Below are 25,070 nucleotides of genomic sequence, written 5' to 3'. Positions count from 1 at the left end.
GTTCATAAATATCTGTATGTCTTCTTAGGGTTGTGCTTCAAAAGCAAAGTTCCCAAATCACCGTCGCAAAGAAACAGAGAAGCAGCATGGCCTAGTGGATAAATCTAATACTCGCCTGGGAGTCATAAGGGCTTGGGTTCTAATGCCGACTCCACCACTGGTCTGTAAACTTGTAATGGGCAGGGAACGTGTCTGCTAATTCTGTTGTATTGTGCTCTCCAAGCATTTAGTACAGTGCCCTGCACATAGTAAGCACTCAATAAATACCATTGATTGCTGTGTGACCTTGAGCAAGTCCTCCATACCTTATCTCACCTTGGCTTCACGGACTCTGTCCTCTCCTGGTTCTCCTCTTACCTCTCTGGCCGATCATTCTCGGTCTCCTTCGCCGGAGCCTCCTCCCCCTCCCATCCTTTAACTGTTGGAGTTCCTCAAGGGTCAGTTCTCGGCCCTCTTCTGTTCTCCATTTACACTCACTCCCTCGGTGAACTCATCCGCTCTCACGGCTTTGACTACCATCTCTACGCAGATGACACGCAGATCTACATCTCCGCCCCTGTCCTCTCCCCCTCCCTTTGGGCTCGCATCTCCTCCCGCCTCCGGGACGTCTCCACCTGGATGTCGGCCCGCCACCTAAAACTCAACATGAGCGAGACTGAGCTCCTCATCTTCCCTCCCAAGCCCGGTCTGCTCCCAGACTTCTCTATCACCATGGATGGCACGACCATCCTTCCCGTCCCGCAGGCCCACAATCTCGGTGTCATCCTTGACTCGTCCCTCTCGTTCACCCCACACATCCTATCCGTTACCAAGACCTGCCGGTTTCACCTCTACAATATCGCCAAGATCCGCCCTCTCCTCTCCACCCAAACGGCTACCTTACTATTACGGGCTCTCGTTATATCCCGGCTAGACTACCGTGTCAGCCTTCTCTCTGACCTCCCTTCCTCCTCTCTCGCCCCGCTCCGGTCTATTCTTCACTCCGCTGCCCGGCTCATCTTCCTGCAGAAACGATCTGGGCATGTCACTCCCCTTCTTAAACAACTCCAGTGGTTGCCCATCGACCTCCGCTCCAAACAAAAACTCCTCACTCTAGGCTTCGAGGCTCTCCATCACCTTGCCCCTTCCTACCTCTCCTCCCTTCTCTCTTTCTACCGCCCACCCCGCACGCTCCGCTCCTCCGCCGCCCACCTCCTCTCCGTCCCTCGGTCTCGCCTGTCCCGCCGTCGACCCCTGGGTCACGTCCTCCCGCGGTCCTGGAACGCCCTCCCTCCTCACCTCCGCCAAACTGATTCTCTTTCCCTCTTCAAAACCTTACTTAAAAATCACCTCCTCCAAGAGGCGTTCCCAGACTGAGCTCCTCTTCTCCCTCTACTCCCTCTGCCATCCCCCCGTTACCTCTCCGCAGCTAAAGCCTCATTTTCCCCTTTTCCCTCTGCTCCTCCACCTCTCCCTTCCCATCCCCACAGCACTGTACTCGTCCGCTCAACTGTATATATTTTCGTTACCCTATTTATTTTGTTAATGAATTGTACATCGCCTCGATTCTATTTAGTTGCCATCGGTTTTTACGAGATGTTCTTTCCCTTGACACTGTTTATTGCCATTGTTCTCGTCTGTCCGTCTCCCCCGATTAGACTGTAAGCCCGTCAAACGGCAGGGACTGTCTCTATCTGTTGCCGACTTGTTCATCCCAAGCGCTTAGTACAGTGCTCTGCACATAGTAAGCGCTCAATAAATACTATTGAATGAATGAAAGTCACCTTCTCTATGCATCAGTTACCTCATCTGTAAAATGAGGATTAAGACTGAGCCCCACTTGGGACATGGACTGTTTCCAAATGATTAGATTGTATTTACCCCAAGGCGTAGTACAGCCCCAGGCACTTAGTAAGCACTTAAATACCTTACCAAAAAAAAGTTTGATGCTCGTAGCCTGTTGAGTTGAGTATCCTTGTTGGTTCTTTAGCGTATTGTAATAAAATGCCAACTCAAGAAAGGGCCTTTTCTGGGGAACAAAAAAAAAAAGAGCTAGTAGTAATTTGTTTGTTATTGCAATTTATTCAATGCTGAAAGTGCATTAAAAACTATTGAACTACATCCTCTTAGGAAAATGGAGTCTATATGTAATTAAATCTACACTTTGTTCCAAACTTCTTAAGAATGTTTATGCAGTTTACTGATATTACAGCTGTAGAAAACGGCATGATATTTATTACTATTAAAATAAAGTCATTCCACGGGGTAGGATTAATGACTATCAGTCCAATCCCTTCTTCATTGTGATGTCCCCCTATCAATTAGAGGGGTGTTAGTATGCGCTTCTTGCTTACTGTAATGAAACATTTAACTGCTGCCTATGTCTAACGGATTTTGTTAAGTTAATATGAAGTCTGTCATAACAACTGGCAAAAAGTAATTCATGTCTCTGGGCTTAAGTGCAAGATGAAGAATTTATAACCAGAGGAACTTTGTTTCACTGAAGCATGAAGAACAACAAAGATGCTTGCAGTTTAAAGTGCTAGAGCTTCTCTTTACTTCATTGATTTTTATTGTGTTTATTATTTTGCCTTGAGGCATATGTATTTTCAGTTTCCATTAGTTCAGTTGGCAGTCTTGGGAGAGTTAGGCAGGCTTAAATAGCACCCATTTCATTAAAAATGGCCCCCTTCTTCACTACCAGCATTTGGGATTATTACCAAAAAAAATAAAATAAAAAATAAATTGACATTTGCTATGTGCCCTCAAGACTATTAAATTTTAAATACCATCTATTTTCCATTAAATGCAATTTTCTTTTTCAAATCCCTGGTTCATTGGTACTGTACCCATTTACTGAACTTCTTTTTATAAACTTTAATAATAAATCAATCATTTATTGAGCGCTTACTGAAAGTTGGGTTTTTTTCCTTGGAAAACCCACATTATCAACACATAGAAGAAACAGTGGATTTATATCAAGACCGGTTGAATCCAACTGAGGGGTGGTATATTTTGTTTCTCTGTAAGCTGTCGCACTTGAATGTTATAGGAAGTATAATGGGGATCTGTATTCCATCAAGCCTTGGGCTCAATTTTGTCAGAACAGTGGAATAGGTTGAGGGTCTCAGTTAGCTTTTAATCAATCAGTCAATTGTATTTATCGAGCACTGTGTGCAGAGCACTGTACTACGTGCTTGTGAGAGTAGACTATAGCAATATGAGACATATTCCCTCCCCACAATGAGCTTACCATGTAGAGGGGGAGACAACAATTAATATAAATAAGTAAATTACAGGCATATCAATAAGTGCTGTGGGGCTGGGAGGGGGGATGAATAAAGGGAGCAAATCTGAATGATGCAGAAGGGAGTTGGAGAAAATAAAAAGGTGGTTTGGTCAGGGAAGGCCTCTTGGAGGAGATGTGCCTTCAATAATGTTTTGAAGCCGGGGAGAGTAATTGTCAGATACGATAGTTGAATGAATGAGTTAGGCTACAGATGACAACTGCATTCAGGTGCTGCTTAGGATAATACTATTAATTGTGATATTTGTTAAGTCCTTGTTATTTGCCAAGAACTGTACTAAGCTCTGTGGCAGACAGTGCAAGCAGATTGGAATATTTAAGAATAATCTTTCTTCACTTCTGCTCAGTTTATTCTCTCATTCAGCCAACTATGATCAATTCCACTTTATATTGTTATTTTTAAGTTATATTTATATATATAATATAAATTATAAATTATATTATATAAACTATATGTATATATATATACATATTTAAAAAGTGGTTTGGTTTTCTCTAATTAGTAATGGCTTTCTTATTGGGGAAATATGTGATATTAGTAAGTACTTCAAATGTATTTTATTTATTTTAGCTATGTCTGTAAGTAACGCTAGCCTTGGGCTAAAGTCGTATGGGTCCATCATCTGCTGTGGTTTGTGGATGGGTGGACAACTGATAACGTTTTTGGGGGAGGGGTCCTGCTCCCCCAATTTCTAGCCTGAATTCTGTACAAAATAGCCCCTCCCCTGTTTTCGATTGCAAAAATTATGCAAAGAAGTAGAGCAATCACGCCAGAAAGATATGATATTTTCTTCCACCGGGAGAGGCTTGTGAATCCACACTTGAATTCTGGTTTCAAGTGATAAGCGAATACAGATAATTTTAGTAGTCAACTGTTTCCAAGCCTGTTGCCAAAACATAGTAATTTCTTCATCTGTCATCAGTAAAACTGTAATTTCATTCTTGCTTAAGATTCTTCCCAAGTTATTATGAATAGACCTGGGTTTAAATTTCTAGATTTTATTGCAGTAACTGTTATTCACTTAAACTCTGCGATAGTTGTTTGGTTAAGTGATTGTGTGTTCTCTCTCTCTCTCTCTCTCTCTCTCCAATAGCGACAGTTTCTTCTGACTCCATTGACTCGAGACACTTCTGTTTGTCCAGATTGCCTCCTCTCCTTCCTTCCCTGACTCCCATTTTGCATTTGTAATCCATCAGTGGTATTTATCGAGTGGTTACTGTGTGCAGAGCACTGTATTAAGCACTTGGGAGAGTACAATAAAAATAGTTTATAGTAAATAATTTAAATGTCACTCTACCATTATGGTGGCTAATGAGAGTTCCCAATGTTTCTTCACCATCATCAATGTTCTTGAAGTTGGCTTATGAGTGCAGAATACTGTACTAAGCCACTGAGGAAGTTTACTTCAATGGAGTTTGTAGACACGTTTGTTACCCCGGGCATAGATGACTTACACCCATCCTAACCACTTCAGTTAATGCAATTGTCTATGGCAGTTCGTAAAGAGAAAAATTCAGGAAGGGGAGAGTTTGGGTTTTGCCCTTTGCCCATTTAACATTGAGGAGAAAAGCAGACACTTAACTCTGGTAGACCAGTTTTGAAATTGTTTGCACTTCACACCAAAGAATGCATGAAGCATCCTGTTGAATGCTCACATTCTGTATCAAAACGGTAATGGCACGTAATTTTTGATCCTTTGCCCAAGCAGACAATTCCTGGTGTGCAAAGAAGAAGGAAAGGGAAGAAAATTATTTATTTTCTTCTCTATTCAAATTTCCATGCATAACTGATTAACACCGATTGGGGTTTTAAATTATTTCACTTAGGACGGGATTTAGGTATTTGGCAAGAAAATGAGGTAAACTCAGTGTTGTCTTTGGAACTTAATCCAATGCCAGTTCAGTTAAATTACTAGAAATAGAGTGAGAAATTATGAGTTCCTTAAATGCATTCTCTGCATAATCTTCCTGATATCCAGCTTGTTTGGTATGAAGTCATTGTCATTAGGGTAGTGATTCTGATAGTCTGTTTGTCCTAAGTCAGGTAATACAGCCTTTTTCTTTTCTCATTCTGAGCAACTGAGCCGCCTGCCTCCTCATCTTTGACAATATTCAACATTCAGAAAATATTAGCAGGTTATAAGAAGCGGCATGGCACAGTGGATAGAGCGTGGGGCTGGGAGTCAGAACGTCGTGGGTTCTGATCCCAGCTCCGCCACCTGGCTGCTGTGTGGCCTTGGACAAGTCGCTTCTCTTCTCTGTGCCTCAGTTCCTTCATCTGTAAAATGAGGATTGAGACTGTGAGCTCCACATAGGACAGGGACTGTGTCCAACCCCATTTGCTTTGTATCCACCCCAGCGCTTTGTAGAGTGCCTGGCACATAGAGCTCAACAAATACTACAATTATCATTAAAATTATTAGGTTATTAATAATACAGTAGTTGTACTACTTATAATTGCCTCAATTCTCTTGATCTAGGGCTCCAGATTCATAAAGAAACTCAGAAAGGGTTTAAGGGTAAACTCAGTACTCTAAACTATAAGCTCATTATGGGCAGGGACTGTGTCTGTTATCTGGTGCTGAATTGTACACTCCAAGTGCTTTGTACAGTGCTCTGCAAATAGTAAGCGCTCAATAAATACTATTGAATGAATGAATGAATATTGTACTCTCCCAAGAGCTTAGTTCAGTGCTCTGCACGCAGTAAGCTCTCAATAAATACGACATATGTTTTGATCCTTTTGAACCCTCCCAAGCACTTTGGTGAGTGCTTGCCAGTAATTGCCAGTAATTTGGCTCTCAGTAATTGCAAAATAGCTATGCGTTGATTCTCCTGCCCCTCTCTCTAATCTCTGCAGGCCTTTTCTCTTGTTCGTTCTTGACCTTCTTGGCCTCACTGAAAAACCTCTGTGTGATATCTTCCTCACTTTCTCCACTGCAAAAGATTGAGGCCTTTTTTAACTTCCTCATCCTCTCCATTATTTTCATAAAAATGTTATTTGTTAAGAGCCTCTTATGTGCCAGGCACTGTACTAAGCGCTGGGGTAGATGCAAGCATAGGGTTGGACACAGTCCCTGTCCCACATGTCCCTGTCCCCCTGTCTCACTCTTTTTCTGACCTAAGCCTGTGGAAGGAGATGCAGAACAATTAAAAGAAAAAACCCACAAAAATTTACCCTTTTTGCTGCTTTTTCCAGGCTCAAGCTGGTGTTCTCTCTCTCTCTCTCTCTCTCTCTCTCTCTCTCTCTCTCTTTCTCTCACATACACACAGTCACACAATATCTCCCTGTCTAATTGAACCCTTACTAGTGAGTTCAACTCATAATAATAGTTTATTTTATTTACAGAACAGGAAAAACTTGCAGAGAAATGAAAACTAGTGTTCAATAAGTCAGTGATGTTTATTGAGCATTTACTGCGTGCAAAGCACTGTACTAAGTGATGGGGAGAGTAGAATACAAGAGAGTTGGTAGACATTTCCTGCTCATAAGGAGCTTAGCCGACAGGGCAATTTTATTTATTTTCCACAGTCTTGTTTTAAAGGTAAACGTAGCGAATCATTTCCAACATTTTTTCTGAATTTGCCTGTGAAACCCGTGTTTCATCTGTCCACTGGGCAAAGCTTGATTTGCTCTTATGCTTCTTAGATTCCTCTTTGATTAATTTATTAAGTGCCTGACTATTTACGCGGATCACCTAGGTCTCCTGCTTATTACCCGTGAATAGTCAAACCTAGAGAATTTTGCTTTCTCCTTTGTAGATAGATTTTCAGCTTGATTCTCAACGTAAAATGTCTATAACCTATCCTGCTTCTTGAGCTGGCTCTTGGGGAATTGTGCAATGTAAAAATTGCCCTTTTAAAGCAGTTACTATTTGAAGTGTATTATGTGTATCCAATATTGCAAAATAAAGAGATTACATTTTCTTTCTTTTATGTAGGAAACGGGCTGAGCAAAGTTTTGGGGTCATTTACATTTAAACTGATGCGACGTTCACTTAATCGATCAGTGCTGATAATGCGATCTTTCTCTTATTCTCTTTTAAAATGCATCCTTATTAGGCCCCTGCAAGTACCAACAGCACTGCTATATTTTAGTAATGGAAAACAAGTCAATGATGTGGGTGTTGTCAGATTTACCACCTGAAAAGGCTATTTGGGACGTCGCACAGGCCCACTTTGCTGACTTTCCTCCTCCTTTCTCTCCCGCCTTCCTCCTCTCCTTCCTTCCCCTTAATGAAACTGCTCTCTCCCTCTTGGGTCAGACCTCATCAAGCCATCTTCTGGTCTCTTGCACCTAGTTCTGCCTCCCCTTCCCAATATCGATCAACCGTAGAAGCAGCGTGGCTTAGTGGGTAGAGCGTGGGCCTGGGAGTCAGAAGGATCTGGGTTCTAATCCCACTCTACCACGTCTGCCATGTGACCTTGGGCAACTCTCTGGGCTTCAGTTACCTCATCTGTAAAATGGGGATTAAGAGGAGGAGCCCCATGTGGGACAAGGATTGTGTCCAACCTGATGAATGTGTATCTACCCCAGTGCTTAGAACAGTGCTTGGCTCATAGTAAGCACATAGCGAGTTCCATAATTCTTATATTTGTTGAGCATTTACCATGTGCAGAGCACTGTTCTGAGCACTTGGGAGAGCACAATAAAGCAAGAGTTGATAGACATGTTCCCTGCCCACGAGGAACTGACAGTCTAGAGGGGGAGACTGAGGTTAAATAAATTACAGATAAGTACATAACTTCTTATCCCCCCTGTAATCTTGCATTTTCTTTTCCCCCTAGGACATCCCCAAATATGTGCTCATCTTTCTTCCCCAATCCGGTCCGTCACCTAACGTTTCCACCACGGTTGGCAACACTCCCAGAATTTGTAGACACATTCCCTGCCCACATCAAGCAAACAGCAATGAAGTAGTGGATAGAGTACTGGCCTGGGAATCAGAAGATCATGGGTTCCGATCCCGGCTCCACCACTTATCTGCTGTGAGGCCTTGGGCAAGTCACTTCACTTCTCTGGGCCTCAGTTACCTCGTCTGTAAAATGGGGAGTAAGACTTTGAGCCCCGTGCGGAAAAAGGACTGCGTCCAACCCGATTTGCTTGTACCCACCCTAGCGCTTAAACTATATGCAGTGCCTGGCACAGAGTAAGTGCTTAACAAATACCACAATTATTATTATGAGGATTACTAGCTCTTGCAATACTACTCTCAGGCTTCTCTGCCTCCTGATTTCATCCGAGGGAACGTTTCAGAGCTCTGGCACCCAGCTTTGTAAAGGATTGTGCACCAAACTGTGCAGACTCTCCAGGGTGGGCCAGATTGTCCCTGGTTGGGGAAAGGCGGGCAGAGGCTGAAACTGCTTGAGCAGTTGGTTTGCGGTCAGCATTCTCAGACTCAAATATACTGCTGTATTCAGAAAGTCTGAGATTGAGGGTCTTGGTCCGTAACATTTACATCCTTTTTGGAAAAGCTATGACTTAAGTCTGGCTAACTTTCCCTTAACTCCTTTCCATTCTCCCCCACTCGAATGCCTTGTCTCTGTCCGCCTCTCATTGCTCTTGGCTCAGGGTGAGTAAGATTAGACCGTAAGCCCGTCAGAGGGCAGGGACTGTCTCTATCTGTTGCCGACTTGTTCATTCCAAGCGCTTAGTACAGTGCTCTGCACATAGTAAGCGCTCAATAAATACTATTGAATGAATGAATGAATATGATGTCCTTCTACTATTTCGTCTATCAATTCACCTGTAGCCCAAATCACTACGATTTGGGGCAGCGATCGAGAGGAAAATAATAATTGTGGTATTTGGTATGCACTTACTATGTCCCAGTAATGCATTAAATGCTGGGTTAGGTGCAATGTAATAATAATAATAATGTCGGTATTTGTTAAGCGCTTACTATGTGCAGAGCACTGTTCTAAGCGCTGGAGTAGATAAGGGTAATCAGGTCGTCCCACGTGAGGCTCACAGTTAATCCCCATTTTACAGATGAGGTGACTTTGGCACAGAGAAGTGAAGTGACTTGCCCACAGTCACACAGCTGACAAGTGGCAGCGCTGGGATTTGAACCCACGACCTCTGACTCCCAAGCCTGGGCTCTTTCCACTGGGCCACGCTGCTTGAAGCTGACGGTCTAAGTAGGTGATGAACTGGTTTTGAACCCCCATTTTGCAGATGAGGCAACTGATGCACAGAGAAGTTAAATGACTTGCCCGAGGTCACACAGCAGGTAAGTGGCAGAGCCAGGTTTAGAACCCAGGTCCTCTGACTCCCACCCCAGGCCCACATTCTTTCCACTAGGCCACACTGCTTCTCGTAACAATTATTTGTTGGTTACTGGGGGAAGATCTATGAATTAATCATATTTCCTCCTAAAGCAATCAATAAACATGGAAACAAACTTAGAGTAGAAAACAGGGTGTCCGAACTCATTTGGAACCAAAGAGGGATAACCTAGTAAAACGTTCCAAGTGAATAAAATCGAGCTTGGTTATCTTGGATGGAAGTTTTTCTAGGTTTGTTCAGTTACCACCCCTTTTTCAAATTGGCCCTTGTTTGACTAAGCAGTGTTTAGAAAATTGGCTTGCCTCTGTAACCCAAGACCAATTCCAAATTATGTCCTTTGGGAGCAGAAGTACAGAACTTTATCTGTTGGGTTTTATTTTGCTTCAGCCTAAGAAAGTGGAATAAGCATCAATTCCTTTATTGAATGTGCTAAGCAACTGAAATGGTATATTGCTTCTCAGCCGTGCTTTGGCTACAGTAGAGAAAAATATTTCCGTGTTGAGACGACGATAAAGTTCTTTTCCGGCCGTCGTTTGTAGGAATTGATGGGAAGGCAACTGAATGACATCTCTCAGTAATGTCTCTAGTCTCTTCTCTATAAATTTTTACAGATACAGTGGAGCGGGCTGCAAATATTGAATCAACCGAAGATAAATATCACAGTAGTTGCATTTCTGAGATGTTTAAGAATACTGTGGTTTATAGAAATAGTAAACATGTCAACAGTATGCATAGTCAATCTTGGGGATAGAAAGAGTATTACTATGTAGAAGAGGCTATTGAAAATGACAAGTGATCTTTTTCCTTTCAGGAAGACAACCTGGAAAGCCTGTCCTGCTTTCGTTCATATCATTAAACTCAAGTAAAATTGTGCGAGTGAGTCTAGGCCTGCAGCGTGCCTCAGAATGAAGCCCATTTTCGAAATCGTAAATTTCTGCCATTAAATTTCTAGGAACAAGATTCATATTCCCATCATTTACGAGGAATGATCGCCCAAGTTTGACGAGCAAATTTCAGTAACTAGTTGGTGAAGTAATTTTTGTCACTCACCCAAGGGTCAGAAAATGGCAGACTTCATGAAGGTCAAATACCTTGTCACGGTAAAATAATTTCAAATCATTCAGTCAACCATCTTTACTGAGCACTTACTGTGTGGAGAGCACTGTACTGAGTGTTTGAGAGAGTAGGCTATAACATAATAATGCCGGTATTTGTTAAGCGCTTACTATGTGCAGAGCACTGTTCTAAGCGCTGGGGTAGATACAGGGTAATCAGGTTGTCCCACGTGAGGCTCACAGTTAATCCCCATTTTACAGATGAGGTAACTGAGGCACAGAGAAGTGAAGTGACATGCCCACAGTCACACAGCTGCCAAGTGGCAGAGCCAGGATTCGAACCCATGACCTCTGTCTCGCAAGCCCGGGCTCTTTCCACTGAACCACGCTGCTTCTGTTCTCAGCCCACAATAAGCTGATGTTATAGAGACAGACATTAAAATGAATTACGGGTGCATATGTAACTGCTTTGGGGCTGATGGTGGGGTGAATAAAGGGTACAAATTGAAGTGCAAGGGTGGTGCACAAGGGAAGAGAATTAATAATAATGGTGGTATTTAAGCGCTTACTATGTGCCAGGCACTGTACTAAGTGTTGGGATCGCTATAAGCAAATTGGATGTGGACACAGTCCCAGTCCCAAACGGGGCTGTGTTCGACCCAATTATTTGTAATAATAATAATGTTGGTATTTGTTAAGCACTTACTATGTGCAGAGCACTGTTCTAAGCGCTGGGGGAGATACAGGGTAATCAGGTTGTCCCACGTGAGGCTCACAGTCTTTATCCCCATTTTACAGATGAGGTAACTGAGGCACAGAGAAGTAAAGTGACTTGCCCACAGTCACACAGCGGACAGGTGGCAGAGCCGGGATTCAAACCCATGACCTCTGACTCCCAAGCCCGGGGTCTTTCCACAGAGCCACGTACTTACCCCAGCGCTTAGTCCAGTGCCTGACACATAGTAAATGTCTAGCAAATACCACAATAATTTTTTTTTTTTTTAAAAAGTAGTTTCTTTGTGTTGATTTCCACTCTTCCAAGTTTTTACCTTTAGTTTGGGGCTAAGTGAAAAGTGAATTCCTCATTCCTTTATTGGAATTAGATCTGGTTCAAGGTGAGAGGAAGTGTAAGATTTTACATTTCCTTTTAGCATCTCTCCTGAAACTAAAATGAGAATCCGTAGCAGCTTATTGCTGTGACTAAGGGTCCTGGTATGAGAAGTGAATCGGAGCCTTTATAAAATCTCCCAAACGGCTAAACTCTCACTGTCAATTGCTACTCAGTACCAAGTTAAAATAACTTACTGAAATAACTCTTCCAGGCCTTTATAGCCCCATTTATCCCTTAGCAGGTGTGAGCGACTGGGGCTGAATGATGGGAAAGAGTAGGATAGATTGGGCAGATAGCTAAGAAAAGCAGTGATTCATTCATTCAGTCGTATTTATTGAGCGCTTACTGTGTACAGAGCACTGTACTAAGCGCTTGGGAGAGTTCAAGCCAAGAGGAAACGGACACATTTTGTGAGAAGCCAGTTGCTCTTATCGGAAACTCGATGCATCTTGTCTGCCAGTGTTTTTTTGGTCATTTTCACGTTTAGAATTTTCATAGTAGTGGAAACTTTATGGCCAGTAAGGACAGGCTTGGCAGTTGAGTCCAAAGTTGGGCAATGCCTGTAAGACCTAAGACATTTTTTTCTTAGATGGTGCAAGAGTAGGGGCTGACAAAAGCAAAATGTTGGTGACATTTTTTCGCAGTATAGATGTTAGTCAAAGCATATTAGTCTTGCTTTACACCTGTACATCTGTGGATGACATATTCCACATATGAAATGCAATTAACAAAATGTAAATTTTGCATAATCATTCCCTTAAAAGACCATTTGTCAGAGAAGATTAATGTTTTAGAATAATGAGGAGTGCCCAATGCAGTTTAATCAAAACTCCCAACAACTGAATCTGAAATATTTTATTTCCTTGTCTTTCTACGGGTTTTATTTAAAATAACAAATGTTCTCTTGGGCACCATTTCTTGAACTTCCAGTGCTCTAGAATAAAAATTAAGCAATAGGAGGATTCAATAATCACAGCTTTTCATCTAAAACATGTTATTTTCATTAGAACACCCTATTTTGTAGCTCAGTCACATATTTAATCTTTTTCGGCCAAAGTGTTGCCCCCTATTTTTACTTGTACGATCTACTGAGAAAACTGCACACAAATCTAGTAACTAATAGAAGTTTCCAAAGCCCTGGTAAGAATTTACTTGAAGCTGGGTTGCCAGCCTGACTGAATAATTGAAGTTGGAAAGGAAAAAATCACTTTTGGTCCTGAATTTTTCAGGTGGACAGTCTAGATGAAATAAATCAATGGTTAGATTACTGAATCCCTTCCCTTCATTTGGTTTTACAGACTCTTTGAAGTAAGTGTAATCCTCAAACTCTCTGAACTTCAATTAATCAATCAGGATTATTTATTGAGTGTTTCCTGTGCGCAGAGCACTGTGCTAAGTGCTTCCAGACAATACCATACACATAGTTGGTAAGCAATAATAATAATGTTGGTATTTGTTAAGCGCTTACTGTGTGCAGAGCACTGTTCTAAGCGCTGGGGTAGATTCAGGGTAATCAGATTGTCCCATGTGAGGCTCACAGTCTTAATCCCCATCTTACAGATGAGGGAACTGAGGAACAGAGAAGTTAAGTGACTTGCCCACAATCACACAGCTGACAGGTGGCAAATGCAGGATTCGAACCCATGACCTTTGACTCCCAAGCCCGGGCTCTTTCCACTGAGCGCGAAGCGACTTGCCCAAGGTCACACAGTAGATATAGGGTGGAATCAGGATCAGAACCCAGGTCCTTTCTGACACTCAGGCCTGTGCTCTACCCATTGGACTACACTGCTTCTCAATTTATAAAATTTTCTATCAACAGAGGCAGAATTCCTCTAAAGGATTTCAGGGAAAAGCATGAGTTAGCAGACGTCTAATTGGGTTTACGTGGTCGATTTTTTTCCATACAATAAAGTAGTTGGCCAGTAAGGAATTTTATTTCAAGTCTTGTTTCACTCCATTCTCGTGGCTTTTGAAGGGTTCGTTTGTGGTTTAAACAATGCAATTGTTACCTAATGGTCAATACTAAGCTAGTAGTTCTCTTGAATTGAGAGTGGAACTCAATTGTGTTCTAAGCAAATGTACTTACACACTGCAGCGCTCTGGGTGAAATGATGGCATTATTTTTGCAAAATAAAAGTATCGTGTGGAGTATCAACTTACTAAAGAATCACTTACTCGTATACAGATTAGGGTGCACCCAATCTTAATCGCTGAGGCTTGACTTCCATTTGGAAGAAGCCTGAGGCTCTAGCTAGAAATAACAACTGGGAGGGTTGGGCGGAATTAGAAACATGAGTAGAACTCTCCTCCAGTTTGTCAAAAAAGAATGATATTTAATGGTCACTGTGTTGTACTAAATGCTTGAGAATAGAGGAGACATTTTTCAAGAATACAATGAGAAGCACCCTGGCCTATCTCTATCTTACTTTAGTGTCTGTCTTCCCTTAGGGGAAGCAGCGTGGCTCAGCGGAAAGAGCCTGGGCTTTGGAGTCAGAGATCATGGGTTCGACTCCCGGCTCTGCCGCTGTCAGCTGTGTGACCGTGGGCCAGTCACTTAACTTCTCTGTGCCTCAGTTACCTCGTCTGTAAAATGGGGATTAACTGTGAGCCTCACGTGGGACAACCCGATGACCCTGTATCTACCCCAGCGCTTAGAACAGTGCTCAAATACCAACGTTATTATTATTATTATTCCCTTGTAGTCCATAAACTCCTCTTGTGTGGGGATCGTGTATACCAACTCTATTGTACTGTACATTCCTAAGCAGGTAATAACAGTACTCTACATCCAGTAGGCTCTAAATAAATATCATTTATTGATTGACGTAATATGCTTCCTGTCTACAAGGAATTTAGACTTAATGGGGGAAACTAACTTTAAAATATTTACACATATATTCATATATTCATAAGAGTTCATATTACATATATATGCATATATATATATGTATATAATGTACAAAGTCTGCATTTTAGATGGGTGTAAAATTCCATGCACTTGCTTCTGGAGATTGCTCGTGGTTTTGAATGATCTCAGGTTCTGGGATCGATTCGGAAAAGGCTTGTTGGAGAAGGTGGGATTTTAGGAGGGCATTGAACGTGGGGAAATGTAGGGATTACCGTGTTCTTTCAGATTTGTGGAGGAGGGGGTTCCAGACCAAAAGAATGGTGTTAGTACAGGAGTGAAGGCAGGATGTAAGAATGAAGAAGTTAGGTTACCTTGAAAGGATCAAAGAGAGTGAGCTAGGAAGTAGCTGGGAAAGAGAGCTGATATGTAAGGAGAGGGGAGTTAGAGGTGTGTGTGTGTGTGTTTGCTTTTTTTTTTCGGTGGTCTGTGTGTGGGGGGGGGAGGGGGGAATGTGAAGGAACAACATTCCTAGATGATGATCTGTGCATCTCTGAGCAATTTTAAATTGGAGCCAAGTGAGGTTGGAAGCAAGGAGACTAACAAGGAAGGTGATCAATCACAATCATGTTTATGAGCACTTACTGTGTGCAGAAGTACAGTGTTACAGAGTCAGTAGACACGTTCCCTCCCCACAGTGACCTTACAGTCTATAGAGGATGTAATAGTCTAGCAGACTGTGAGGTCGTTGTGGGTAGCGAATGTCACTGTTTAGTATTGTATTGTAGTTTCCCAAGCACTTAATACAGTGCTCTGTACAGCAAGCCCTTCATAAAAACAATTGAATAAAGGAATGAATGAAGGTTTGGACAGGGTGATAGTTGCTTGAGGGGAAGAGGAAGGAACATTTTCTGGGGATATTATGAAGCGAGCTCTGGAAGGATCTGTTAGTGGATTAAATGTGAGAATTGAAAGGCCTCGAGGATCTAGGACAACACTAAGTTTACAGGATTCTGAGACGGGGAAAATGTAAGCTCATCGTGGGCAGGGAATGTTTGTACCAACCCTATTATATTGTACTCTCCCAAGGGCTTAGAGTGTTCTGCTTACAGTAAACGTTCAATTAATGTGATTGTGGTATTATTTCGAGAGAAGGAAAAGTTAGGAGGAGAGGGTTTGTTGGGGCATGACAAGGAAATCCTGTCCTCTTCTGCTATTTCCCCCATAGAATATATGTTTCCCCAGGGTGTCCAGGATGTGGACTATGAGAAGCCCTCTACATTTTCTACTTTTCTCCTCCACCATCTTTCTCTTTGACTTTCTGTCTATCATTCAGCCGGAAGGTGTTCCACCAGCACCCCGGGCCGGACAACCAAGGCACTTAGACATTACTCTTCTCAGTCATATATTTGAGGTGGTTGAAGTGGGAAATATAGTTTGGGCTCCCGATGTTTTGACCGTAAAATTCTTATACAGAGTGTGTCTTCAGGAACTGTGTTATGAAGGAGAACCAAGCATATAGGAGGAATAGTAAAGGAGAAGAGCGTGCTGGCTATTCAGAGATCTAGAGCCATGACCATTGCTTCGTAATGCCATTTGCCAGCACAGGTCTGGAATCAGATCTGCAGTTTGTAAGGCTGTGATTCATTTTCCTAACTGACAAAGAGCGTGGTTTATACAGTAAACGGTCAGAGTAGCGGGTGGCAATTTTTGGAGGTCTCTGAACCCTGATAGCATTTCTCCGTGATGTCAGTTTGCTTGGCCACCTCACTCTACTACGCTCGGTGGGGTTAAATGAACTGGTTTGGGTCACCGGGTCCAGTGGGAATGAGCCCGCTTCAGTTGTGAAGGGAAAATGAATGAGGGAAGGGAACATTTCGCAGGACATCGCTTTGCTTTTCTGTCAGGAAAAACTAAGATAGCCATCGAAGTTCTTGTTTCTCCCTTCTGAGGAGGCTGTTGGTTAGTAAAGAACAAAATTATGCTGGTTATATTTCTTAAGCTCTGACTAGACTTAATGCAATTGCTAATATTTAGCATCTACTTAAACACATCTTTGGGAACTCCTTTTCCCCCCTTGGCTCTAGGTCTGGTTTAGTTTTATTTACTCTCATTTTAGTTTCCTTTACTGTCTGGTTTACTATCATTTAATTTTCTAATTTAGTATTTTGAGATCTAGAGACATTTTTCTCAGATTTTATAAAGCAGGAGAGACCTGTTGAACTAAGAGAATTTTCTTTCAAGTTTTTGATGAATGAGGCAATATCTAAATTTAAAGTAATGAAAATGAAAGATAATGCAATTACCATAAGGGCTAGAATTCAGTTCCCCTATTTTTCCACTGGCCAAATTCTCATTTATGCATCCCTGGGTGTCTTCCAAAGATTTCTACAGAGAATTCTGAGCCCAGAAGTATGTGATAAAAATGTGAGGCAGGAATGTTGCAATAATTAACATTTTTTTCAAGCATTATCATCAGGTGGTGTTCCATTTTGATCACACTGAGAGGAAATCACGTGTTATCCTCTTTCACTGTCTTTTCTTTTTTCCTATTATAGTTAATGTTAAGCAAATTTAATACATTGACTAATGTCTATGAAGGACAGTTGAAAAAACATTGGAGTTCTCTTTCTCCCTGACATTCATTCATTCATTCATTCAGTCGCATTTATGGAGCATTTACAAAAATTGCCAGGCATTGTGAGGAACAATTATTGCCAAATGAGGCACATTTTATCCGTGTAGTACATCTGTTTAAAAACGGAAATGAGAAAAATGAAATTAGTAGTGGGTGCTTTAGAGTTTGGGATCTATTGCTTAAAGAGTATCCAAAGAGAGAATAGATGGCGTAGTGGATAGAGCATGGGCCTGGGAGTCAGAAGGTCATGGGTTCTAATTCTGGCTCCACCAGTTATCTGCTGTGTGACCTAGGGCAAATCATTTCACTTCTCTGGCCTCAGTTGCCTCATCTGTAAAGTGGGGATTGAGACTGTGAGCCCGACATGGAACAGGGACTGTGTCCAACCTGACTGGCTTGTATCCACCCCAGCATTTAAACAGTGCCTGGCACAGAGCAAGCACTTAACAAGTACCACAATTATTAAATAACAAGGGGGAAAAATACATTTCAATTTAATTTTCTGTCATCTGCAGGTCACCTGAGGTTTTGCCTTTTGATTCTTAACCAGCCTTTGGACAAAGACCATCTTCATCATTTGTGGAGCAAAGGTAATAATGTATTTGCAATCTTATTTACTTTGATAGTGGCCACAATTTTCCTGTAAAAATGACTCAAATCTTGTATGTCAGATGACCTTTCTGGATTGTTTGGTTGTGCCCAAAATACCCAATGAGAGAAGTATCTAGCATTCATGTTTTTCTCTCTCTAGCTGGAGTGCGGGGAAAAATTAAAATCAGATGTTCCATATTGAGAACAGTCAGTTTGAAGACATCTAGAAGGCGACCCATTTTAATCAAGGAAAAATGGGGGGGGCATATATCTGATCTAAGTGGATTTCGTTGGATCACTGGGAACTAATATGATGATCCTGCCAAAATGAGATCCTTTGTCTCATTTTCCAGAAATGGATCTTAGAAATAGTGCAGTTCTAATATTTGAATAATTGGATTTGTTTCTAGAATGCTGTCTCCTAGGGACATGAGTCAGTTCTCAAAGGGCCTAGCTCTCCCAAACAGAAGGGTGGAAGAATGTCCCAAGGAAGCCTAATCAATCAATTAATCAGTGGTATTTATTGAGAGCTTAGTATGTGCAAAGCACTGTTCTAAGTGCATGGAAGAGTACAGCACCGTGGCTTAGTGGAAAGAGTACGGGCTTGGGAGTCAGAGGTCATGGGTTCGAATCCCGCCTCTGCCACTTGTCAGCTGTGTGACTGTGGGCAAGTCACTTAACTTCTCTCTGCCTCAGTTCCCTCATCCGTAAAATGGGGATAAGACTGTGAGCCTCACGTGGGACAACCTGATCACCCTGTATCTCCACCGGCGTTTAGAAAAGTGCTCTGCAATAATAATAATAATGTTGGTATTTGTTAAGCGCTTACTATGTGCAGAGCACTGTTCTAAGCGCTGGGGTAAACACAGGGGAATCAGGTTGTCCCACGCGGGGCTCACAGTCTTAATCCCCATTTTACAGATGAGGGAACTGAGGCACAGAGAAGTTAAGTGACTTGCCCACAGTCACTCAGCTGACAAGTAGCAGAGCTGGGATTCGAACTCATGATCCCTGACTCCAAAGCCCATGCTCTTTCCACTGCGCCACGCTGCTTCTCTGCACATAGTAAGCGCTTAACAAATACCAACATTATTACAGTACAACAGATTTAGTAGGCACATTTTATATATTTTCCCAGATTTAAATTTTTTTAGTCAAGCACGAACTTGTAATTATTCACAAAATAATCATAACTAGAAGCATTAGTCTGGAATAGAGGTAGGCTACCTTAAATTAGAACTTGTCTTGTGCTGTCGAGTCATCATTGACCCATAGCAACGCCATGGAGACATCCCTCCCAGAACGCCTCGCCTCCATCTGCAGTCGTTCTGGTAGTGGATCCGTAGAGTTTTCTTTGTAAAAATCCGGAAGTGGTTTACCATTGCCTCCTTCCGTGCAGAAAACTCGGGTCTCTGTCCTCGACTCTCTCCCATGCCGCTGCTGCCCTGCACGGGTGAGTTTTGACTTGTAGGAGATGGCCTTCCACTCGCTAGCCATTGCCCAAGCTAGGAATGGAGTGGATATGTCTCTACTTGACTCTCCCTCCCATAGCCGAGACCGGTAGAGGACGGGAAACTCTCCAGGTGCCATCCTGAGAGAGGTAAATTGGCACAACAGTATAAGGTATCAGAGTGGATGGGCTTTTTTCTCATTGTCTCCAACATTTTATGTTCTTTAACTCTTAGGTTAATGGTTATTAGTTCTAGCTGATGCTTTTACTTGGATATCATTCTCTTTTTTATTTTAACTCTTTTAGGTTTTTTTAAAACGCAGTAATGGTGATGGCAAAAGTTAACTACCACCGTTGAAAGTCCGATACTGGGGATTAACGTTTCTCCTTTTCACTTCTGCCTTGCAGTCCCACAGTAGAGAAGCAACGTGGCCTAGTGGATAGATCACAGACTTGGAAGTCAGAAGGATCTGAGCTCTAATCCCAGTTCTGCCACTTGTCAGCTGTGCGATCTTGGTCAAATCACTTCACTTCTCTCTGCCTCAGTTACCTCATCTGTAAAATAGAGGTTACGAGAGAGTGAGTGTCCTTGAAGAACTCTCATGGTGAAAACAAGGTCATTACTGAGAGAGTAGGAGGTGGCTGGAGGTGTTAGCCAAGGATTATGTAGGGCTCCCATGCCTAGTTGTTAGCCTATATTTGTGTCATTTACAGCATATCTCTATTTGATTAGGGGGAGAGACATAGACGCGAAATGATGCATTTCCTAGTCCACGTTGAAATGAACAAACAAGTAGTTGCAAGCTGTAAAATGCAATTTAAATGCCAAACACCCATAGAAGATGAAATTGTAAAGTTTTATGTGCTGGCTTTTTTCTCTCCCTTTTACGACTTCCATTTCACTTTTAATTGTCTTTTGGTTACCAGTCCCTAGGTGCTTTTATCTTCCCAATAGTTGGCAACAACGTGAAACCCAGGAATGTAAAACTATCTGCGTTCTACCCATTTTCATTTAAATATCAGTAGGTGATACCCACATGGTGCATTTGATTGAAATCCCTTGCTATTAGCAGGGAAGTTGAGGTGCACCTTTTGCCGTGGAAATGATTCTCAGTAAATAGTTCCCACAAGATTAGAAAGTTCCAGCTGATGGCAACTATTACTTTCTCGGTCCCTCCTCTGCTTGCTGGTGGAAGAGAAGTGGTCTTTTGGGGGTGCAGATGCATCTGCCTGAGGTGGGCCCCACAAAAGGTTTGTTTTGCTGAAGGTTCACTAATAAAGATAACTTTAGACAGTGATTCAGTGGTTTTTTCTTACAGTATTTGCTAAGCACTTATTATGTGCCTGGCACTGTTCTGAGCACTGGGAGAGATACGTGGGAATCGGGTTGGCCACAGTCCCTGACCCACATGGGGCTCACAGTCTTTTTCTAAAGATGAGGTAATTGAGGCACAGAGAAGTGAGGTAATTGAGGCCCAGAGAAGTGAAGCAACTTACCCCAGGTCACACAGTGGACAAGTGGCAGATTTGGGACTAGAACCCAGGTTTCTAGTTGCAATTTCTGTTCTTACTCCATCACTCACTTGCTTGGTGGCAAGTCATTTCCCTGCTCACTTTTCCCAGCTGAAACTAACTATACTTAGTACAGTGGTCGGCACATATTAATCACTCAGTAAATACCATTGGTTGAGAGAAGGGTGATGATAGTGAATAAGGGTTAACTCCAGATTAGGTTGAGCTTCTCAAAAGACAGGTAAAGTCAGAGTTAACAGTATTATGAATTTATCTGTGTGCCTCAATCCTTTAATCTCATCTCGGTTTCTTTTCCCAATCTTCACTCTTATAGTGTGAATCTAGGCTGATGGAATTAATCAGCCCACCAGTGGTATCTACTGAACGCTGACTATATGCAGAGCACTCTACTAAAGGCTTGGGAGAGTACAATTCAAAAAAATTAGCAAACGTTCCCTGCCCAAAAACAAGCTTAGAGTCTGGAGGGGGCTACAACCATCATAATCGGCCATTCACCTTGATTCAATGGCTTATGCTTTTTTGCCTCTTTTATGTCCATCATTTCCAGTGAAATTTAGTCTGTATTTCAAATTTGTACCCAACTCAGAACTGGCTGGTAGGATAAAACTCAGGTTAATTTAGAGCAGCCATGGTTAATAAATGGGGAAATGTGCATAAATTCATGATTGAGATGTCACAGCAATTTGCCGGCTTTAAGGCAGGCTTTCGAAATAGCACTAAGCCTCTTTACCTGCTTTGCTTCCATTGCTTCATCCCTCTACGGGAGAGAGTCAGTCATTAGTAGATCAGCAATGAAGGATATATTCTCTGCCCTCCCCCACAAAGATTTCAATCATAGAGGAAAGCTGCTTTTTAATGTACATTAAGCAGCTTTATTCTGTGGTTCTCTATATTTGCTATATATTCAAAACACAGATATTTTCCCAACATGCTTGATGTTGGGCATAGTGAAGTCAGTTTATTTTGTTTAACTATGGGAGTCAGAATATATCTTTTGCTAGATCTCCTGGGTGTTGAGGGAGGGGGATTTCGTTGTGGTGCACAGAAAAGACAGGATCAAGCAGAATGAGGGCTATTACATTAAAGTTGAAAACATGGTGGGAGATCAAAATAATGACCCCCTCATCCGCCGGTGAGCCTGGGTTGCGTTTTTCTTTCTTCCACTTGATACACTCCAAACCCCGAGAGTAGGCCAAATCACTCATTCTTCTGTTCTCAGAATCAGGGTGACTTGTTTCTAAATGGCCTGCCCCGCAATACTGACATTTTCATTTTCAATAGCGCTTTCCTTTTTCAGGAATTGTTTGGCTATTGAAAAGTAAAGGTCCATTCCCCATGGTGGACCATTTCAATCGGCGTGGACAATTTATTCCGGTAGCATGAAGCACAACTAGAGCAGCCTACTTTGAAGCAACACGATCAAAGAAAGTACTGGGAGAATTTGCCATGTTTTCTTCTCGCAAATGCAATGCCTAAAGTAATATGGAAAGACATTTATTTTAACCCTAGCCCTGCTCTTGTCACCTTTGGGAGTGAAATTCCCAGCCACTAACTGTGGTGGATAGTGTTATTGGGTTGGAATTTCCCCCACAAGATTCTCCTCAGTTTCTCCCTTGCATCAGGGAAGCAGAATGGCAGGGAAGCAGAAGCAGCATGGCTTAGTGGAAAAAGCACGGGCCTGGGAGTCAGAGGACATGGGTTGTAATCCTGACTCCACCACTTGTCTGCTGTGTGACCCTGGGCAAGCCCCTTAACTTACCCGTGCCTCAGTTAACTCATCTGGAAAATGAGGGTAAAGACTGAGTCCCATGTGGTGCAACCTGATTACCCCGTATCTACCTCAGTGCTTAGGACAGTGCCTGGCACATAGTAAGCGCTTAACAAATTCCATAATTATTATTATTATGACTGGTGGTTGATGTTAAGATTATGATAATGCAGAGACTAACGTAAGGGCAAAGAAAATTCTCCCAAGAGATATTGTTTGTTTGTAGAATTGCAGCCATTTTGAAAGAAAAAATGAACAATTAAGAACGCTGTATGTTGTCTTAGTCCATCAGTCAATCGCATTTAGTGAGTGCTTACTGTGTGCAGAACACTGTGCTATGTGCTTGGGAGAGTACAGTATAACAGACACATTCCCTGCCCTAGCATTTAGAGCAGCTAAAACTTGCTGAGCTTCAGTTCCCAATTATAGAGAGTTGTTTTCAAGTATTTGGGAGAAGACCCTACCAGCAATCAAGAACACAGGAGAAAAAAGAGGAAGGAGAAACCCTTTAGTTCAGTTTTGGGAGATGGTCTATTCAGAGATTTCCCTTCTGATGATTTGACTAGCTAAAAACCTAACACACTTTCCCATTATGTCTAGATTTTCCAGGGAATATTTAAACAAGTCAATCTTAGGTATGGTCACTGTAAGGTTGTGGGGCAGTCAGGAAATGGTAAAAAAAAAAAACCCTCTAGAAATTAAGGGTGTTTTAAATAGATATATTGATTAGTGATAATGTGGAACAGATCCAACAGATCCAACAAAACCAAGGTTTTGTCTGACTGGTCAGTCCTTTAGAAGAATGCTCTGCACACAGTAAGCGCTCAATAAATGCTATTGAATGAATGAATGAAGAACGTAATATTTCCCTTCACTGTGAAAATAGCTCTCAGGATTCTCAGGAAATGAGACACAAAGGCACTTTTGCAATGTCTGGTCATAATTATTTTGTCTGTAATGAGCACAGGTATATTTTTAAAATTTCTAAACTGTAACAGATTTCTCTCCTGGTTTTTAGCCTGGCTGACTGCGGGATCTTTGAAAGTCACCCAGAGGTTTGGGATTAAACCTCCTTAGTCCCAAATTTTAAAATTATTTGCACTAGTAATTTTTCTTAGCCCTCTGTTGCTGCGCAAAAAGAAAAGCACTGATCTGAAGAAGCAAATGATTTCCATTCTGCCTCCAAGACTACAGTGGATCCAACTTAATTGATCAAGTGGCTTGAGAGGTCTTGAGGCTGCAGAAGGTCAATGCATTTAACTCTCCAGTTGCCTTGGGCAGATTTGACATAGATGGACAGACGAGTACTAATACGAGGAAGTTAATCAATATATGCACTTCCTCATTCTGATGCTGTCACGGTTACCAATAGTAGTCAGCGTACAGTTATCCTACTGGCAAATGAAGCCCAGAATGAAGCGATTTGGACCTGAATACTTTTGGAATCTTCATCTCCTTCCTGGGGCAGAGTGGGGTACACTGCTTTAACCATCCCTTTCCATAAGCCCGGGCATGGTGGTTTTATTTCAGGTCGTGATTGCTTTTTGAAAGTGAATCCCAATATGTTTAATTTGCCAACTTTAAGCTTTTTCTAAGGGCCTCAACTGCTTTATTACCATGTTTCTGGTAATGAGGAGCTTAGTCTTGGAGTAATTTTTAGTGTTGTGCAATAGTAAAGACTTGCTCAGTATTTATGAGACGACCGGGCTTGCATCATTTTTTGTGTTCATTGCCCACAGAATCTATACTTTGAGCACATTTCAAGCGAACGTTGCGGTCGGGAATCCAGTGAGCAATTTGCATGTTTCGTTCAGGTCTGTTGAGCAAACCTATGTACCAATTGCAATCTCTGTAAATAAGGCTGGCATGAAAGATATGTGCCCTGCAAAATGGGATCATTTAAGGGTTTAAAAAATCCTCTGCAAAAGGACCAAGTTAATATAAAGTTGGAAATATTAGTTGTCCAGAAAGTTCAGTATTTCCATTGCCGTAACTCTCTGAATTTGTGCAAGATATCAGTACCTACAATCACAACTCGACGTGGTTCTGCATACTTAGTGATGTAAAATATCCTACTGCAGTGTGCGAATTTGAGGTCAGAGAGGTGCAATTCCATTTTTTTATGGTAATAGTCTCACCCTTTATGTTCTACTTTGCTATTTCCCTCTCTGCCTGTTGTAGTATGATTCTCCCATACTGATGGGTAAATTCAGATTCCAATTCCCCTCTGTGTCCTAGATGTCTCTTCTGTGCCTCAACTCCTTTTGAAGTCAGTAGGAGTGTTGTGTATGAAAGAGTCTCATGGAGCGTAGACGAGAATGAGAATCCACTCTATCATTTATTGTGATTCAGCTTGCTTTGCGGTCTGCCTTCTTTGGACACAGTTTTTGAAACACTTAAAAGGACAGACACTGGGTGCAGGATTGAGGATCTACTTTATGGCCAGCCTCATTCTAGTCGGCTAAAACAAAAGAAACTGTAAAAGTGGAGAAATGAATGGC

At 42.0% G+C, this 25,070-nt stretch overlaps 1 protein-coding gene across 2 annotated transcripts in view; it reads left to right on the top strand.

Annotated features, from left to right (window-relative positions):
- TPK1 (thiamin pyrophosphokinase 1) overlaps nt 1–25,070 on the top strand; it is a 305,692-nt gene that overhangs the window by 38,264 nt on the left and 242,358 nt on the right. For both annotated transcript variants that reach the window (XM_029063456.2, XM_029063455.2), the window contains exon 3: nt 17,743–17,817. In XM_029063456.2, the coding sequence (XP_028919289.1) occupies nt 17,743–17,817 (75 nt within the window). The remainder of the gene's footprint in view (nt 1–17,742; nt 17,818–25,070) is intronic.

This window comes from Ornithorhynchus anatinus, chromosome 4 (genome assembly GCF_004115215.2).
Source record: "Ornithorhynchus anatinus isolate Pmale09 chromosome 4, mOrnAna1.pri.v4, whole genome shotgun sequence".
Taxonomy (NCBI): Eukaryota; Metazoa; Chordata; class Mammalia; order Monotremata; family Ornithorhynchidae; genus Ornithorhynchus; species Ornithorhynchus anatinus.
Note: the sequence above shows the minus strand (reverse complement) of the source record. Positions and strands in the feature narration are given on the sequence as shown.